Below are 19,438 nucleotides of genomic sequence, written 5' to 3'. Positions count from 1 at the left end.
ACCATTTATATGTATGTTGTGGGTACAGATGGGCACTGATCTATACACACAGCTTTGAGTGGAGCTTTCTTCCTAACACATTTCTAATTAATGAAATGATAAGAATTATTTCTTTAAGAACTAGAGTAGGTATGAAAGTAACCGTTGGTTTAGAATGATACTCTAACATGAAAACAAAATTTGTAACACCACACTATAAGGTTAAAAAGAAAATAGTATAATAAAGGAAATACAAAGGCTTTGGCATGGTTTTTACAATCAACAATGGTTAATTTTGATATGTAGTTGTGAACAACTTCAAAACACTTAAGTTTAAAACTCTTGCAAGCACTTTTAATTGATTAGGAATGAATTCTAGATGCACAAAATGATTGGACTGTGAACAGTAATACAACTATATCTAAGAACAATTAATTTTTGCTGGCCAAAAAAGAAAGGTATGATTGCATGAAAATGTGTATAAAACATCTATAGAGTATTCTTGTCAAATATAAATGAAATTAACTTTATTATAGAAATCATTCTGAGGATTTCTAGGGAAGACAAATACTTACATTTTGACATAAAACAAATTGGATTTTATCGAAGACACACTCTACCTTTTAGCTATCAACTTTTTTCTTCCTTGAATTTATATCTTACCCTTTTTTGCACATAAACTTCATCTGTTAACAACCTTTGGAAAACCAACAGATAATTCTTACATAAATCTAGTGCATGTTGTTCCAGGTTTAATTATATGCAAAGGAATGATACAAACTTGGAACATCAGTCCATAAACTATGAACAGACGGGTAGAAGTATTTGATATATCTTGATAAAACTCTTCAATTCGTGGCAAAGCTTGTTGATCATGGTTTCCTTTTTTTTTTTTTTTTTTTTTTTTCTTAACAACTTCATGACCAACACAGATCAAGCATCCATCCAGTCTAGGTTGTTCTTTTTTCCATAACATACAAATGCCCATTTACAAATAATACACCAAAATGAATAAAAGTTTGGATACCAAAATGAAGATTTGTTCCAAGTGATATCGTGCCTTCTGGATACAAAGGTCCTTGTTTCAAGTCCATTCCCCAGTGGTACAACACAGGACACAACTGCAGAACTGAAGTGCTTCTAACAGCCATTTTTCTTTCCGTCCTGAACGCCCAACTGTGGTGTCCACACAGTCACTGACTGAATTAACACAATATAGCCTTTTTTACTTTTTTTTTTCTTTTTTTTTCCTTTTTTTTTTTTTTTTTTTTTTTTTTACTGTAATCTTGGCCAATACTGAGACATATCAGGTTCACTTCCAGGAACTTGAACTGGAACTGACACACCAGGGGAAATGAGTCCTAGAAGTGGATGAAAGAAATAGCCATGTAGAAATTCCCTTTGAGAGACAAGCATGGACTATGAACTTATAGATTAAAAAAAAAAATCTCTAATACTTTCTAACATTCTGAAGGTATCTCCAAAAATACACCAACGGAGTAGCCCCTTCCGAAACCAGGTAACATGTTTACACATATCTATTCGATCCCAAGTCTTCCCATACAAAAGAGAGAAAAAACAAAACCAAAAAACCTCCATCTGTTTGGATGTTAGGAACTTCAGCAATAGAACTCTTTCTGGAAAGCCAATACAGTACTTCTTCGGTTGCAAGGAAAGGCACGGAGGAGCAGGGAGGGAGAGCAGTCTTCTGACAAGGCCCACCATCCGCTCACTCTGGGGCCCTCGCCGCTGAGCTTTGGCTAATAACCCCTCTCCAGAAAACTTACATTCTCAGGCCCTGCCTTCACATACAACTTCTATGACGAAATTCAGGAAAAACAACTTTGCTTGTTGTCTACCTGGTATCAAGTTACTAACTAGCTTGACTGAATTTCCCCCTCTTGATCAGTTTTCCCCCAGAGAACTAGCAGCAAAGAGTTAAAACACGCCATCACACGAAGCCAGGAGGTTTCTCTTAAGGTTAACTTTCAGTGGAGGGAGGTCCCCCCCTGGCAAAAGAAGCTGTAAAGGCCACCTCCGCGCCTCCCCGTGCGGCCCGCAGAGAAGGGCGGCTCACCTGTGGAAGTGGCGCCCGAGGTGCCCATTGGCTGACTGTTCATGTGGGTCTGCATATGGGGGGGCGTGTAGGTATCGTAACTCCGCCCGTTCACCGAAGGGCTGGTGGGCAGCATGCAGGAGTACGAGGAGGTCTGGCTGGGGACTGGGGGCTGAGAGAGAAAGGCAAACCAATAGTTACTGAGCAGCACGTCACACAGCCACATCCCCAGCCCCCCACCCCCACCCCTGGAGCTGTGCCAACCAGTCTGATCATTGAAGACGCCCTCGTATATTCAGTATGATAGCCTGATGATCGGGCCCCCAACCAGTCCTTCCACACTGCCCACCGCTAGGGTGAAGTTGCCTAAAAGGACTATACGTTCAGACAACTGTCTAGCCAGATGGTTGGCACTACCCATAAAATTAATACGGTTTTTGTCCACTTTCATCTTGGACCTCTGCTGGCATCTCCAGAGAAGCTAGAGCATGAGGACTTGCATTAAAACACACCTCCTCTCCTGCAAATCCAATCTATTTGGGAATCTACTGACCCCCAAATCCTGTATCTCAAGCTTTGGGCAGAGAACTGTGGGAAGAGTTCTCTATAAAGTAGGCTCAGAGTCCCTGGGAGCCTTTCATGGTTGGACTTATGGGATTAAAGATTCTTTAAAGAGGCAGATCAGTAATGATCTCAGATTAAAATGGTCAGAAGTGTCAGTAAACATCTAGCCCTCTCCTAAAAATTAGCTGTGACTTACTTATAGATCTAAAAGCCCAGTTTCGTTTTTTTTGGGTTTGTTTGTTTGTTTTTTATGATAGTCACAGAGAGAGAGAGAGAGAGAGAGGCAGAGACACAGGCAGAGGGAGAAGCAGGCTCCATGCACCGGGAGCCCGACATGGGATTCGATCCCGGGTCTCCAGGATCGCGCCCTGGGCCAAAGGCAGGCGCCAAACCGCTGCGCCACCCAGGGATCCCCCCAGTTTCGGTTTTATCCGTAAACTACCCTCTAAGTGTCTGGACTGGGGACATTAAAGAGGTTTCTAATTCACTTTCTCCTAGGTGAATAAGAGATACACAGAGCTGAGACAAAAATCCCTCAGGAGCTCACACGGAGCTATGCCAGGCCAGCAAGATTGGGAGGAATTAATAGAAACCTAATGCCAGGAAGAAGGGAGATGATAGCACTACTCTGTTCTGCAAACTGCAGAAATGTTGAACTTTTCAAGATTCACCATCTCAGAAAGGGGGACACACTAGAGAAGGTTCAGAGGAAGACACCTACCCTTTGCAAAATGGTCGAAGATTTTGGTTAACAGGATGAACTGATGGACAGACAGACCAGCACCGCCCCCCAAATCCAAAATTCAGAAAGTACATTTTCTCTGAAAGGTGGAATTACTAATAACTTTTTCATTTTCTTACGTTTTATTTTTAGATAAGTTGTGTAACTTTCAAAAGTTAGCATCTGAAATAGATGGACCCCACACCAGTCTATAGGTGGAAACGACCTTAGTAGAGCGGCAGCACCTATGTAACTGCTTCTAAGTGTTTTCTCACATACAAATTTTGTTGTCTTGGCAGAAACCAAGATGCTGCCATAATTTGCAAGACCAAACAAGACATTCAGTTGCCTTATTCTAGTCAGAGGACGACTGTGAACATCAGGTTCAAAGAGGCAAGCAGGCCTTTGGGGCCCTGCCAGTATTTCAGCTTGCATTTGTTGCTAATTCCCAAAATCATTTCCTGGAAGCAACCTGGCTTCTGGAAAATTCCAAAGCAGTTGCAGGAACACCAACCAATGGGCCTTTAATTCCTTAACATATATTAGTTGATCTATGGCCGTTAATATCCAGATGCAATAAAAATCAACATGTGAATAATTCCTCTGAAGTTGCTTCCCTAGCTGCTCCTATTTTAGTCTGAAGACTGTGAAACATCTATTTTTTGTTTCTTTGTTATCTGGAGTTTAAATTCGTCAAAAGACATTCAGTGGTGAGTAAACAGTCTGTGGAACCCCAGCACTGTTTCCAGCAGGGGCTCAGGCTGGCCAGTCTCCCACCATCCGGCACCTTCCAGGTACTGCACAAACAGGAGCCCTGGGAAAGTCACCATGGAAGGCCCTGCTTTAAAGAAGGCCCACCAAAAGATCAGTTGTTTGTTTTTTTCCATCAAGAATCCATCCCCCTCCAAAGTTGTAGTCAACCCCACCTGCCTCGTGCAACTTCCATCAGAAAGGGCTAGTAGCCCAGGACAGGGCCTTGCATGCAGAGGAGCTGACAAGCATTCTCCACAGAGCTGAGAGTAGAGGCAGTTTGTTAGACCAAGTGAAGAACATCAACACAGCCAGGCAGCCAGGAGTGCCACAGACGCATTACATCATTTATGTAATGACGTCACAAAGACACGCTAAACTTTTAGCAAATACCTCTATCCCTTTTCTTATTGTAAGATACAGAGAGAAAACTCATTGTTCTTCCCTATTAAAGTATATCCTACGATGCAAATATAAATCTTATTTCTGATCCTTTTCTCCTTCCTCCCTAGTTTATCACATATACTCTAAATAATATCCAAAATGCATACACCAGTTATGTATTCATTAATATGAACATATTAATAAAACCCAGATTTACGTATATCAACCCCTTACTATCCAATAATGTGCCAGCATTGTTTCTGCTTTCTGGTACAAATTTCACCGGTACCCAAAACACTCCCCATCCCCACCCAACATTATGAAGCTACCATTCTCTCTGAGCAAGAGGCGGATTAACTTGGTTTTTATGGGTTTTTTCAGAGCATGCATCAGTCAATCCATCAATCCAGCTCAAAGACTGGACTGAGTGTTAAAACTTGACTGGTGAGGCCAATCACCGCAGTGAGAAAGGCTCCCGAGGGCGTATGCATGGCCAGTGAGGTCTGCAGGCCCTGACCCACTCCTCGCTTCTCCGGGGCCGTTCCACAGCCAGCCAGGGGCCTCACTTACTTGCATAGGCAGGTTATTCGCCATGGTGAAGCTGGGCATGGGCGGCAGAGCGCTGTACGTGTTTGTGAGGGCTGTGTCTGTCCGGCCCAACATGGAGCCAGAGGTGAAGGAGGAAACTGCAGGAGAAGGACAGTACAGACAATCATGCTGAAAGTCCGAGCCAGGACAAATAGGTTAGACACATTTAGTAGGAGGAGAATGAATATGCAAATTACCAGGCGTGGTGGGTTGTGGGATAGGTTGGTAGACACTGGTGCTGAAACTACTGCTGATGGGGATGTGACTGGGTGTGTTGCTAGCCTGTCTTCTCTGGTTCCTCAGTTTTTCTTCTCTTCTCCATTTGGCCCTCCGATTAGAAAACCATACCTGGAAATCAGATGGAAGGGGTTAGGCCTTTGCCTACTCCCAGCTTAACCTCCCCCCTGGCACCTCCACCCCTCCCCACCCCCAGGACCAGTCCCCCAGGGGCAGCAAATCATTTAGCAGACTGAATCTTCTACTGTTTATATAAATGAATGGTGCTCCTCGGAAGCACCTTTGTCTCCAGAAAGGGCAAATGGTAGGAGTCACAAAGCATGACACCACGTGGTCCCTGGGTACCTGTATTCTTGCTTCAGGTAGATCGATTTTGGCCGCTAGTCTTTCTCGGGCAAACACATCTGGATAATGGGTTCTCTCAAACTCTGAAAGAGTAAGTTGAGTTTTCCGTGTTGCGCCAGAACGACACAAAATGTGTCAACCAAGCCCTAGATCAAGCTGGTTCCCACCTCCCCATTTCTGTCACCTCCAACCAATCCCCTTACAAATGCTACTAGTCCAGGCATTGACTGATGCTTGAAAGAGCTATCCCACTCGAACCAAGTTAAATTTTCTTTGGAATGACATTCATTCGAGGACCCTGCGGTGGCCTGAATGAGCCAAATCATCATTTTTTTTCTTTATGAGAAGTCAGACTCTCACTCTTTGAATTACTGGTACATGAAAAGAAGAAAGAAAACACACACACACACTGAAAAGATGCCCAGGAAAAAAAAGAAAGAAAGAAAGAAAAAAGAAAAACCTTTTCAGTTCTCTATGCAAAGGGCCCTGGCTAAATATAGCTCTTTGTACTGAAGATGTGGCATTTAGTTTGATTTACTGCTTCTCTACTTTGAAAAACTCCATCACCTTTCTCCAGGGCTTCAATTTGCTCTTGGGTAAAGGATGTTCTATTTCTCTGCAGCTTCCGCTTCAGCTGAAGTCGCATTTGGGCCTCATCTGAATCTTCTCCGTTGGAACTGATGGAGTTGGTATTCTCTCCCCCTCCTTCCTGTTGCTGGCAGCCATCTGGAACAAAAAGAATAGGACAGTAAGAGAAATCTGGAATAACTTGGAGCCTCCCAAAGAGGCCTGGGAATAGCCCTACAGTCCAAGAGCACAGTGCATCCTGACAGTCTCACCAAGACATCCTCTGGGTCACTCGGCGTCAGCCTTCTCCTAATAAAAGGCATTAGTGACATCCGTTACCTCTCTCTCTCTCTCTCTCTTTTTTTTTTTTTATCAAGTTTTTACGTTTTTATGTTTTTGTCAGGAAGAGACTTACAACATAGACGTTACAGAGTGGCAGATCTTTGAATAACAAGCGCTGAAGTTTCCAATTAAAATGGCCTTTGATAACTAACCTTGAGTCCTGAATGCCCCGCTCAGTCCCCGTTCCCCACAGAATTTATTTACCTATAGCTCTGTTGGGAAAATAGAAGAATGATGTTCAAGATTTCAGCTGATCCATAATCAGTAATTCCTATCTAATCAATTAGATGTTGATAGGTTTGTAGAAAATGCTATTAAGAAACCAAACCAAGCTTGTAATCTTTTTAAAAAAATATTTATCTAGTTTTTATTTGAATTCTGCACAGTCAATTTCATTTTAAAGGTTGTGAATTTAGAAATGCTCGCATTGTTCTGCAGTTTTATTCAACTATTGTATGAGTGCGCTTTGCCTTGACACCTATTACGAGCACAGCTGTAATTATATCATCACCAAGAACAGGCTATAATTGCTGAAAATGGAATTTTATATTTAGATAAAAGGACTGTCCATTCTTTGTAATGTGTTGCACCAGAGAAAAGTAAGATTTCTTTTAAATTTTTAACGTGTAATTTTAAAAAAGAAATAGTAGAGAGTTCACTAACTAGCTAAATATGCTATGCTGCAGCTGAATCCTTGGCATATCATTTAAGTGGTACATTTTTAATTAGGGCATTTCCACCACTTTTAATGTAATTTCTATCATTAAACAGGGGAAAGTTTTATTGTTTTCCCTTGCTGCTTGGAGGGCAAGATGCACACTTGGGCTAGCTGTATCTCGCCTTGCCTCCTGCTCCTGAGGCCACAGCCTGGAGGACTCAGCCCTCTCTAGGCCTCCAGGGCCACTGCAAGCTGGGTCCGAAGTCTTGGGTCCTGAGGCCCCCAAGGGATACCAACAGGGGCTGCCCACCCCCCATCCTAGAAATTTGGCCATTTGGGGGCGGGGAGGGGCCTCTAGGGGCGCCTTGGTGGGAATCGACTTGGCCAGGAATATCATTTATAACCAGGAGACAATAGGCAGCGCCTTCAAAGAGTTCAGGGAATTGTGACAGGATCTAGTGGGATCTTTTCAGGAACTTTGAAATGTTTTAAAACCCCAACTTTCTCCCCCATTTAAACAGGCGGATTCATCGGCACTGGCCACCATATGGGCCCTTGGAGATCTATTGAGATGACCACCAACACTTGAATAGCGAGGGGCTGCTTTTCAGCGCCGCACAATGCCCGGCGAGTAAGGGAAACTATTAAACTCCTGGGGCAGGAGCGTTGGCAAACTTTCGTGGGCAGAATTTTGAGGCCACAATGAGCGCGGACAACAAAAGGATTCTCTTGAGGCGTGCAGCGGGCCACATTGTGTTACAAGAAGCCCAGTCAACAGACTTTTCAGTGAAGTGTGTTAACCCCTCTGCTCTGCTATCATTAATCACTGTCCGAAGAGCAGGCGCCTCAATGCTATTTAGGGCGCTTGGCTGGGGGGATGGAGGGTGGATGGGGGGCCGGGGCAGGGGGTGGGGGGAGGCAGGGAAAGTGGATGGGGACCGGGGCGGGCTGGTGTGGGAGGGGCGGACGGGGAAGGCCGAGAGGATGGAGACCAGGTCTGGGGTGAAGAGGGAAGCAGGGAGGGAGGATGCGGGGACCCTGACGGGGCGGGTTGGAGAGGAGGAGGGAGGGGGCGGAAAAAAGATGGAGGAAGAAAGAGGGCTTCAAAGAGATAGAGACCAGAAAGGTAGAAGAAGGACAGGAAAAAAGTGCTGAGAGGAAAAAGACACCAAAGGGTCTAAGGAGACAGGGAGAGAAAGGAGAAAAGGAAGACAAGGGAGAGAGAGTCCCTAAACAGGCAGGCTCTACTCTAGGTCCTCCAGCGCTACTTCAGAGACCTGGTGAGTTAGGAGAGGGCTACTTGGCTGAGGGAGACACTCAGTGTGTGGGCACAAGTGTCTGCACTAATTTCCTGCCCCAAGTTTCCAGGTGACTTTCCAAAGTGGAAAGAAAGAAGAGCCCCCTTCCCCCACTTTATTTTGAGATTTGGTGGACGAGAAGGACTTTAGAAATAGCCCTTGGGGGCCAGTTAACTAGAAGTGAGGCCTGTGGGTTATTGCTTTTGGAAAACACAAAAATCTCAGACCATCTTATGTTCAGAGACTGGGGTGCTCAGGGGAACACAGCCCTCTCTTGGGGTGGGGGGTACTCGTGCCTGCCAGGTCACTCATGCCCACCCCAGTGCCTTCTCTGGCATATCTGATCTCACCAGTTAAACAAAGCTACCCAGGTCACCACCTCCCTAGAAGACCCCTGCAAATAACATTCTCTGCTCTCCTTTCTGACATTTTCCCAATTTTAAAACTTGGGAGATTTGCACGCTCTCCTGCCCCTGGCTCCCAGCCCTCACCCCCCAATCTCTCTCTGTGTCTCACTGTCTCTTATACACCAACCAAGGCTCAGACGTGGCTCTCACTGGACACCTGACATTTAGGGGGTCAATGGGATAGAGAGCCCTTTGGAGCGGGGGGAATTAGAGGCCCATCAGGGGAAACCTGAGCCCGCAGGATCCCTCCAAACCCCACAGGGCGGGCGAGCCCCCGCTCCAAGTTTGTCTGCTACTTTCCAAGTAGCAACTGTTGGCAGCCAGGCACTGAAGGAGAGGTCACTCTCTAGGATTGGGTGCCCTTTTCTTTTTCTTTTTTTTCCCCCTTTAGTGGATTTACCTTCCACTCTTAAGGCTTTTAAGAAAATCACACTAAAAGTTGGACAATTCTCGAATTCTCCGTATGATGAACCTAAGTGGCAGACAATTAAGATATCTTCTTTAAAAGGCAACCCCCTCGGAGCGCGCAGAGAAGGGGCCTTCAAGGGGCGCCGTCCACCTTCCAGCCTAATCCGTGAGAAGGCGAGTGAAAGCGCCTCCCATTATCACAGCCCCAGGACCATCTGACGCTGGGGATAGGATTTGTTTCCTGGAAGAAGGAGAGGAGGGAGAGAGAGAGAGAGAGAGGCAGAGAGAGGGAGAGAAGAAGGAAAAAAAAAAAAAGACGCTGGGAAATAAAATCATTCCTTAGTTTCTTAGTGTCTTAATCAGTGAGGCGGAAAACAAGCAAGAAAAGATAGCAACCCGGTTGCGGCACCTTCTCAGCTCGGGAGCGCGGATCAAAACATTGTAGCATCTGTTGAAAAGAGCCTGACTAAATCCTATAGAGGGCCTGGGTATTATGGGGGTGGGGGTGGGGGTGGGGGAGGAGATAAGAAAAAGTGTCTCCGTGATCCCTAAAACCAGCAAACCGCCGGAGAATTGGGGCTGGATAGAGTTGTCTCTTGTTGTCAGGCCGCGCCGTCACGACTTCATTCGCCGCCGCATGGCGTTGATCAGATGGAAACCGTATTTGTCTCCCTCTGAGACCTAACCTCGCCTTATGCTTTCGGAGTAATGGACTCTTTAAAGCCCCCAGACGGCTCCCCGGGCGGGCCGGGGGAGGGGGCGGAGGACAGGAGGAGGGGGAGGGGGGGTCGGGGCGCCCAGGGGCCTGCGGGCTCCCGGGCTGCACCTGCACCTGCACCTGCCCCTGCGCGCCCCCCGCGCCCCCGCGCGCCCCGCGCCCCGCACCCCGGTTCCTGCGGGCGCGTCCGCGTTCTCCGGCCCGTCGGCGCCTAGAAGTTCCAAGCTCCTGGATGAGCGCCACCTCCCGCCGCCACCAGCAGCACAGGGGCGCTGCTGCGCGGCCCTCGCTTCCCGCCCTCCAGCCGCCCGCGTCGGGCGCCGCCTCCGCTGGAGACCTGGGGCGCGGGGCGCGGGGCGGGGGGGGGGGGCCGGTCTGCAGCCCCGGGCTGGCGTGCGGGCTCGGGGACGCCGGGGCGCGCGCCTCCTCCAGGCCCCCCGCCACCCTGAGCCCCGGCGCCCAGGGGGCCAGGCCGCGGAGGCCCCGGGGCTCAGCCCCCGCGGGGGAGGGCGCCCCGGGACCCCGGGCTGCAGGGGCTCGAGGCGCGCGCTGCCAACTTCGGGGTGGGGGTGCGCGTGGGGGGGCCCGGCGTGCGCACGCGGGAATCCCACGGCTTCCGAGGTCAGGGAGGGCGTGCGGCCCCGCGCTCCGTCACGCCGGGTCCCGTCCGCGACCCCGCGGCCCGGCGAGGCCGCGCATCCCCGGGTGTGCCCGCTGCACCCCGGAGGCCGCGGGGTCGGGCCGGCGGGGTCGCCCGGGGGAGCCGGGGGCCCGCGCATCGGGAGGGAGGCCTCGGCCGGGCCTGCGGCCGCGCGGGCAGCCGCGGAGCCAGCGCCTCGCTCCCTATCTTCCCAGTGTCCGTCCTATATTGTTTCCTGCTCTTAAAACTGACATGTCTAATTGGCAATTGGTGCCGAATCGTGTCCAGAGGTCTCTTGTGGAACATTTCTACAGCTGTCTCCTTCAACTAGACGCTTATTCATGTCGCCTTAATGAGAAACAAAACGTTCTCTAATGAGCAATTACAGAGCGACAGGATTGTTCCCATAACAAATTCTTGCGAGTGACAGAAGCATCCTTTGTACCAGATATTTCGCATACTGTTACCGATTTTCCCTTCTCGGGCCGGGCTCCGCGGAGGCGCGGGGCACGCGGAGCGGGGCCGGGAGCGCAGGGACCCCGGGCAGCCCCGACCGCGCCCCGCGCCCCGCGCCCCGCGCCGCCGCCCCCGGCCCGGAGCCCCCGGGCTGCGTCCTGCTCCGGGGACTGAGGCGCCACGTCCCATTATCCCGCATATTATCTCCTTGTCACAAGGACAACAAATACCGATTAATCTTCGGAGTAAACTGTTTCCTATTCTTGACCAAGCTACCTCGGGGTGTGCAGGGGAGGGGCAAGCCAACTGGCCCCACCCCACCCCCATCTGCTCCTCTTCCTCCATTCCTTCTCACGGATCCTGCGACCCTCCAGATTCCTTCTCTCCTCCCAGCTGCCACCACCCCCCCCCCCGCCCTGCACCCCCAGGGAGCAGCTCCGGACACCCCGCAGGCCGGCTCACAGCATCCTCACCCCACCCTTCTGTGCAGTCACCACCCACACAGGGTGAGAACCGGGAGGGCCCAGAGGAGCGGAGGCAATGACCAGAGGTGACCAGAGGCTGTTTGAGTTGGGAGACCACCACTTCCAATTGCCCTATCCTGTACCCCGCCCCGCATCTCGCTGCCCGCCCTTTCTTATGCACCCTACTCATAGTCACATAATTTGTCAATTACGGCAAAAAGCAAAACGATACAATTATGTTTACCTCGCAGGCTGTCAGTGTGTTAACTTGTCACACACTTCTACAGCAAGGGGGCTCTGCGTGCATTTTAATGGCAAATTTGAATAGGGCACCACTCAGCTGACTTCTTACACACGCATATTCCTGCCCATGATATACGTGGGCACACGCACCAGCAACATTCTTACTACTCCTGACCCACGCAACCCTCAAATTCGAAGGCCAACGAGATAGTTCGACAAATACTACCCTCACACGGGGTAAGTCCACGTGTCCCGAGCCTCTAGACAGTCCCTCCGCTACACTCTTCAAGCACAGAAGTGAGGAAGAGGGGGAAAAGTTGGGGGAGAAGATGGGCCAGTGGCTGCCTATATGGAGAGTTTCAAGAGTGGGTGCTCAGGTTTTTACCTTGCGTAGGTTGCCCTGGCACAGAAGTCCCCGGATACCAACCGGGGCGGGTGCCCCAGCTTCCGGTCTGCCCGTTCAACATCCTTAGTTTATCATACATGCCGTCTGCGCCCATCTGTTGCTTTTCGCTAGCCAGGTTGCGAAGAACTCTGTTTATTGATGACACCTGCAAATCAAACCAAAATCAAACCAAATGGTAGCGTCTCCCGAAGGCAGTCCCCTATCTTCCGTCCCCATCTCAGCACACCCACTCTCTTAAAGAACAACCTTGAACACGTCAAAAACAAACAAACAAACAAGCTCCCAGCCATCCTGGGACAGTGGGTGGATTTGCAGAGACATTTTGGACAGAATGACAGCCATCACTTGGGGCGTGGAAACGGAGTTGGGCAGAGAATGCGCGATGGAGAGGGCATTTCCTTCACGGCTGCTGGCTGTCTGTGCTGACCTAATCTTTGTTCAAAGATTTCCTCAAAAAAGACTTAGACTTGCTTTAGAGCCTTCTTTCACTTTGTTTTAAATTAGGGCAAAAGTGGATGTTTGACACCTGAAGGAAGGTTCAGGCAGTCTGAGTTGGAGGAGGTTAGAATTTGGTTTTCGTTTTCCTTTTCCTTCTTGATTCAAGTGCCTTTCCCTGAGCGCCTCCACCCTCTACTTTGCAGCATGCAAATAAGGTGAACAGCTCCCCACACTTGACTCCCATTTTCCAGAAGGTCAAAAAAAAAAAAAAAAAAGGTCAGTGTTTTCCTCTCAACACCCCCAGCTACAGAGGTGACCTAAGTGGAGCAGGGAGGAGACAGAGACAGAATGACACTGGTAGGGAGGAGGAGGGGAGGCAGGTGTAAGGAGAGAGGAAAGAGCATGGGGCTTAGGGCAGGGAGGGGGAATGTTCTCGGTGAACTTACACTTGGTATGTTATCGTTGGTACAGACCCCCTCGGACAGTAATCTGTCTCGGATTTCCCAAGCAAAGATGGACGGGCACTCCCGCTTATACTGGGCTATTTTGCTTACAACTTCTGGAGTCGCTACTCTCGGTTTACTACCACCGATTGCCCTGGGTCTGATGGAGCCAGTCTCGTAATACCTGCCCAGAATTTTACTCACACATCCGTTGGACACCTGCATAGGGGAAGTGGACAGAAAACCACATTATTAATAATTTCAAGACAAAAATAAAATTGTTTAAGTATGCATTAAACAATGACAAGCTTACGTTTTGATTGTCCAGCACTTGGACTTTTGCATCTGCATGGGTCTATAACACAAAAATATACCTTCAATGGTATGAGAACTTACTGTAGAGAGCTTTTTTTTCTTAAAATTACATTTGTAGCCCTAAAAACTACAAATATGATGATACTTTCAAACAGTTTGAACTAAAAAAAAAACTAAATTTTTTTTAAAAAACTGTTTTCTTAAACATTGCCTGAAGATGCATCAAAACGAAGTCAGACTCATTTCTTTGTGCTGACCTTGCTGAAAGTAGTGTTCTATTTTAATGAGCAAAGGAGGAAAATAAACTAAAATGTTACTTATTTTCCTTTAAAAATATGCCCAGTTGAGCAAATGTGAGTTAGGTGGGGAGGTAAATAGCACTTGCCTTTTAAAATCAATATATATTCTTCATGATTATGAAGAATGCAAACAAATATCTCAGAATCTGAGGTGAGCATGGGATGAGGGAGAGGGGAATGAAATTATGCTGGTTTATACAACTCAGCTTATTATAGTTCATACGCTGTTACCACAATTCATGTTTTTACCAAATGAAACGAGAAAGGTGTTTGATTTTTTTTTTAATTCACACGCACATTTTTTTTTTCTTAAGCAGAGGAGTTATCTTATGTGACTGACCCAGGTTGAAAGAGATAGGGAAGGATGTTGGAAGGAAAGGGGAAAGCGGGGATGGCGGGGGAGTGGGGTAGGGATGGGGTGGGGTGGGTGAGGGGGTCCGTAATTAGCAGCGTTTACAGTAAGAAATGAAGAGAGGGCGTTGAGAGTGGAGGGCCGCGGGGGCGGCGAGTGGGGCGGCGCCGGGAGGATCACCTGCAGAATTCGGGAAATGTCGCACGGCCGGGCCCCGCTGTGAGCTAGCTCTACGATCTTCTGCCGGGTGGAGTCCGGCAGTGGCCGCCCGTTGACAAAGACACCACCGAGCTGATTCACTCCGCTGTGACCTGAGGAAAAGGGAGAGGAGAGGAGAGGAGAGCAGAGCAAGGGGGAGAGGAGAGGAAGAGGAGTACAGAGAAAGAGGAGGAAGAGGAAGGAGCAGAAGAGGAAGAGAAGACAACCACAATGCATCCTCAGCTCCCTGCCAGCCCATGCCAACCTCAGCAATTGGGTCCCTGCTATCGATCAAAAATGACAACGGGACCACACGACCATGCGGGGCATCGGGCAGCCCAGCCCCACACAGCCGCGCTCCTGCCCACTGGACTGCAGAAGCGCCAAACAGACACATGCCTAAGAGCAAGAAGGCACGCACCTCACTACCGCTATCACTCCTGCTGTGCCCCGGCCCAGGTGCCCCTCTTCACAGACACCCCAGCCAGCCTCTGAACCCATAAAGTGCAAACCGTCTCTCAGAAAATATCCTCCCAAAGATCCTCTCCGAATGTCACGGCAAAAATGTGGGTTCCACAGAACCCACACCCAATCTCTAAGGTCTCTGGATTGTGGGAACCGTGATAGCAAACCCTACAGCTCTTCAGCGTTCCCTTGGACTCCAGAGTCCAGAAACGTTTGCTGTCACCCTCCAAACTTTGGCGAAGGCACAAGCAGCAGAGTTTTAAAAAAATAAATATATATATTATGATATATTATATATATATACACATATAATATGATATATATAAAGACATGGGAAGGGAGTAGAGAAGAACCAGGGCAGCACATCTGTGGCAGGTGAACCCCAACCTGCGCATCCAGTACAGGCGTGAGGGTCGGAGCCCCAGATCGGCTCCAAACACAAAGTAGTCCAGCTTGCAGCAGTGGGGCCAAGAGCCTGGAGTCCATTGCACCGGCCAGAGCTCGCTTTACTTCCGCTGCTAAACTCGGCCTTCCACCCAGCCAACCACAGATATTAGCAAAAAACGAAAAGAAAAAGAAAGGAGCACACCACAGAGTCTTCTATCCCTCCTTTATCTTGTTATTCTCACCACCTCACCCCCATTGTCTAATCTTAGAGAATAGAGAAAGGGACTTAGCACCCCTCTGCAGCCCCCTCCCCAGAAACCACAGGCACACAAATAAAGCCAATTGCCAATTTCCACTTCCTTAAAAATCTCCAACCTGCAGCCCCGACTCTAGAGAGCAGCCCTTCCAGGAGAAGACGTGGCTTCCTGCTCAGCTCCCTTCTCTCTCTCCTCTCCTCTTCTCTCTTCTCCTCGGAGCCTCTGATAAATTGACTCCAGGAGCCTGAGCTTCTTAGCAATAAATAAGCTCCAAATATAGAAGAGGGGGGAAAATATGATGAGCCTCTCTGACATTTGTCTTTAAAATAAAACTAGCTGCACGTCAAGTTTGAGCTTAATTTCTGGAAATAGGCGGAAGTCGCTCCGGATCATGCATGGAAGGCTAATTGAAAAGATCAGTCGGGGCGCTTGTGGCAGCCTTGTCACTTTGTGACAGTGCTCCGCTCGGGGAAATTGCATCGTCACGACAAACGGGACCGTGATAAAACGACCCTTTCCGTCCCTATTTGTAGATCACTCAGACGAGATTGAACTGCACTCGTTTCCCCTTCGAGGGGAGCCGCGTTTTCAGGGTAGCCGAAGGCTTGGGGCAGAGCGGGGGGGCCCTCACCGGAGGGGGGGTTGGGGGGTGCAGAGCCTCAACTCGATGAGAAGTGACAGGCGTTTGGGGGATCTGGGCTCCGACCGGCCCAGAGAGAGCGGGGACATCGCGGGGACACTGCTTCTCCTACAGAGCGAGGCCTAGTCCCCGCTTCCGGTTTCTCCTAAGTTCCCTTTATTGCTTCCCTTTGCCTCCCAAGACCGATCTACGGCTCCAGCTGCTGGCGTCTTCCCTTTGGGCAAAGGGAGCCTTCCCGGAGAGAGGCTGTCCCCAGAGACGGACCGAAAGGCCTTCCAGGCTTCTCCCACCGCCTGGGCAATTCCCAGTCTACGGATGCCAAGGTGTGTGAGGCCGCCTCCGTCCTAGGCTTCCCTCCTTCTCCCCCCGTTGCCAAAAAGAACGAGCCGGCCACCTCCGAGCCACCGGGGGCGGGTGCTCGCCCAGGAGACGCCAGGGCCAGGTTGCCTCTGCCAGCATCGAAAAGGCAGCGAGGAAGCGCAGCTCTAAGTCCCCTTCAGAGGTTAAGCCTCAATCATTGTGTCCCTTCCCTAGGGACGCCTGGCGCTCTCGCCCAGTGGCGATGATTACGCGCCTAGAATTCGACCGCGAAGCATCTAATAGGAAAACATATGGTGTCAATTTGGATGCTCTGCGCCTCGCGCACACCCGGGAGCGAGCGGCACAAAGCCCCGCAGGCCGGCCCGCGACCCCGCGCCCCTCGGGGCCTGCCCGCCAGGCCGCGGCGGCCAACGCTGAGCGCTGCGCGGCCCGGCCGGAGCTGCCGGAGCCCACGCCGGAGCCGCGCTGCACGGGGACAGCCCAGCAGCCAGGAGAGGTGGGCCGAAGCCTTTGCCTCCCCACGGAGGGTCCCTCCCGGGCCTGGCCGGGTCTGCACAACGAAGCCAACGCTCGCCACCTTTGAGTGCTCTCAGCACCTGGCGCCCCCCAACCGCGGGAGCACCTGGGGCGGCTGGCGTTCCCAGGGCACATGGATCGGACCCTGGAGGACCCCGAAGTCTGCAGGGCGGCAAGGGAAGGTTGCTAGAAGACAGGCTTTCCCGCACTCCTACCACAGCTGACCCCTGAAACTGCGCCCAGACTCTGCACCTCACAACCCGGGCCTAGTTTCGCTGCGTCTCCAGGCCCCAGGCCGGGGCTCCAGACCAGCCCTGCCGCATAGCAGCACCCACAGACTGAGCAGCTGGGTGGGCTGGGGCCCGAGGGGCCTGGGCAGAGAGAGGACGGAAGGCACTAGAGCCCGGGAACCAAAGGCTCTGTGGGCTTGGAACGAGCAGAACCCACACAGTTGCAGCCACCAGGGCAGGGCTTCTCCAGCTCCAGGGCGCGACACCCACTCTCTTCCCAGACTCAGTAAACCTGCTCTGGTCAGTAACAGCCCCAGGGGTCCAGTTTACCACCTCTACCCCCCCCACACACACACACACCCCGCAGGCCAAGGTGCCCGTTCCCTCTGCCTTCTAGGCCCAAAGCTGGGGTGGGGAGGGGAGGAGCTGTCCTGAGAGTGACTGAGGGAGGGGAGCCCCCCACCCCGCCCGGATGGCGGAGACATTCAGTCTTGGCTAAACCCAAAGGGGCCTCCTTCTCCCCGCACAACTAGGAGAAGCCTCCGCCCCGCCCTGTTCAGCCCAGCCTCTCTCTGGGGTCAGAGCCCGGGCAGGGGCGGGGAGGGGGTGTGAGTTACAGGATTTGGGGGGGATGGGGTTTCTCTACCTCGGCTTCGCAAAGTCTAGCGGGCTGTTCCGAAGGGCTCAGCCCCTGTTCTTCCAGGAGCGAGAACAGCAGAGCAAACGTCCTCCCCTCTCGGGTTGCTGAGCACGAAGGGGGGGGCGGTGCGCAGCTGCCTCAGGTCTCCGGGCCTCTTCCCTCCAGCCGGACTGCCGGGCCAGCGTGGACACCCCGAACCTCTGCGCCCTCCCCTGACCCACCAGTCCGCGTGTCCCCAGCCCGAAGTCTGAGAAAGACCAGAGGCACTTACTGTTCTGCATGCTGGCGCTGGCTGGGGGCCGCGGGATCCCACGGGATTCGAATATGGGGCTCTGTTAGCAAAGAACATAGGCGTTAATCCTGGGCCCACGCCAGGTAGGCCTACCTCTCAGCAGAGGATGACCTGCAGCCGGGGCAGGAGAAGGCCTTTCCTTGAGGAAGGGATCCACTCAGTCGCTTGGGGCCATCTGAGGGGCAACCACCTCTGCCCTCCAGAGCATGCAAAATCCACCCTTTGGGCTACAAATAAAATACTCCAGTATTCCCAAGCTGTTTTCCCCAAACCCCTTAGTAGTTAACTCTTGAATCAGGAGAAATGATCCAATTTTGATTTTTTTTTTCTTTTCCCATGTGAACAATGAAGAAGTATTCTGACTCTTTCAGGTTTGGGAGCCCAAAGCAGCGACTGCAGAACTTGCCTGAAATCTGGGATGTCTGTCCACTCTTACAATAAAAGGTCTCACACATCTGCGCACCCCTAGTTAAAGTCTTCCCCCTAAGACAAAACAAAAGGAGAGAAAGGTATGTCAAACTGTGGTTCAAAAGCACAGGCCCATGGACTCTCAGAGCCACACTCTCAGAAACAAAACAAAACAAAACAAAACAAAACAAAACAAAACAAAACATGCATCTAGGGCTCAAACTACCATAAAACCCTAAATCCCACAGTTACAAGCACATTTCCAGCCTCCTCTCTTGCAGAAGTCCCCACCTTTTAAAAGTGGCTGCTCTGGCCTGGCTTGGGAGAACTGGAGACTCTGACAAGTCAGGGAACCATTTTGCAAAAATATCCAGAACCAGTTAAAGGGAAAGGGAAGAACAAGAGACACAGTGGCGTTAGGAACAGAAGGCCAAAGACTAATGCCTGAAGTTTAGAGGGGAAGGGAGGGGTATCTCTAAACTTCAGGGTGCAGGCTGGGGCAGATCAGAGGGGCTGCAGAGCCCATACTCCTTCCTTAAGGAATTTCACCAGCCCAGTTCTCCCCAAGGGCCCCAGCACCCAACTCTCTGGTTACCCCCTTCATCTTCCACTCTCTCCCTCAAAGCTTCCCAGTCAGGCCCCCACTCCACCCACCTCCCAGCCTTCCTGGGACATTGAAAGTAGCGAGCCCAACTTTTCCCCCCCAAACCTCACTTATTGTGATTAACTTCTCTTTTGGTGTTTAGATCTTCCCCCCTTTTACTGTACTGTGACACACGCTGTCTACCTCGCCTCACTGCTTTAAAAAGTACGAACAGGAGGGGGTGAGCGTGGTCGACAAAGCCTACAGACAGCGAACAATGGCTTCTATTCTCCAGCTCTCCCCAAACCCAAAGAGCAAAACTGAGTCTCCCTAACCAGCAACACAGCTTCCAACCAAATGTACCAACAACCCACCAACTCACAAAGGGAAACAGAGGGACACTTCTAGCTTTGTAAATCCTGA

At 50.5% G+C, this 19,438-nt stretch overlaps 2 protein-coding genes across 6 annotated transcripts in view; one reads left to right on the top strand and one right to left on the bottom strand.

The window, feature by feature from the left end:
• ELP4 (elongator acetyltransferase complex subunit 4) overlaps positions 1-7,736 on the top strand; it is a 253,984-nt gene extending 246,248 nt beyond the window's left edge. The window contains exon 11 of one of the 2 annotated variants that reach the window (XR_007403636.1): positions 7,713-7,736. The gene's annotated coding sequence lies outside the window, so the exon portion shown is untranslated. Of the gene's footprint in view, positions 1-6,246; positions 6,530-7,712 lie in introns of those variants that run through there. The other variant, XR_007403635.1, reaches the window with a different exon arrangement.
• Positions 197-18,510, bottom strand: PAX6 (paired box 6). 4 transcript variants are annotated; one of them, XM_025452351.3, is made up of 12 exons: positions 18,431-18,510; positions 18,004-18,064; positions 14,259-14,389; positions 13,426-13,467; positions 13,116-13,331; positions 12,211-12,376; positions 6,192-6,350; positions 5,625-5,707; positions 5,240-5,390; positions 5,025-5,140; positions 2,057-2,207; positions 197-1,340 (listed from the first exon to the last, which is right to left on the bottom strand). In XM_025452351.3, exons 2-12 carry the CDS (start codon positions 18,011-18,013, stop codon positions 1,255-1,257), a joined length of 1,311 nt encoding a protein of 436 aa, XP_025308136.1. In that variant the 5' UTR covers positions 18,014-18,064; positions 18,431-18,510; the 3' UTR covers positions 197-1,254. The 4 variants fall into 4 exon arrangements, with proteins under 4 accessions (XP_025308136.1, XP_025308138.1, XP_048952629.1 ...); XM_025452353.3 differs by having other exon boundaries at positions 13,317-13,331; XM_049096672.1 differs by lacking the exon at positions 13,426-13,467.
• Between the last annotated feature and the right edge of the window lie 928 nt (positions 18,511-19,438).

Source organism: Canis lupus, chromosome 18 (assembly GCF_003254725.2).
Source record: "Canis lupus dingo isolate Sandy chromosome 18, ASM325472v2, whole genome shotgun sequence".
Lineage (NCBI taxonomy): Eukaryota > Metazoa > Chordata > Mammalia > Carnivora > Canidae > Canis > Canis lupus.
This window is presented reverse-complemented; position numbering and strand designations above follow the sequence as displayed.

Bases quoted from the DNA above. Each gene is read 5' to 3' on its own strand.
- PAX6 (XM_025452351.3), bottom strand. The intron at 12,377-13,115 runs GTAAGTTCACCG...TTTGATTTGCAG, and splicing joins CCAACGATAACATACCAAGT to GTGTCATCAATAAACAGAGT. The intron at 2,208-5,024 runs GTAAGTGAGGCC...TTTCTCTCTCAG, and splicing joins CGAATAACCTGCCTATGCAA to CCCCCAGTCCCCAGCCAGAC.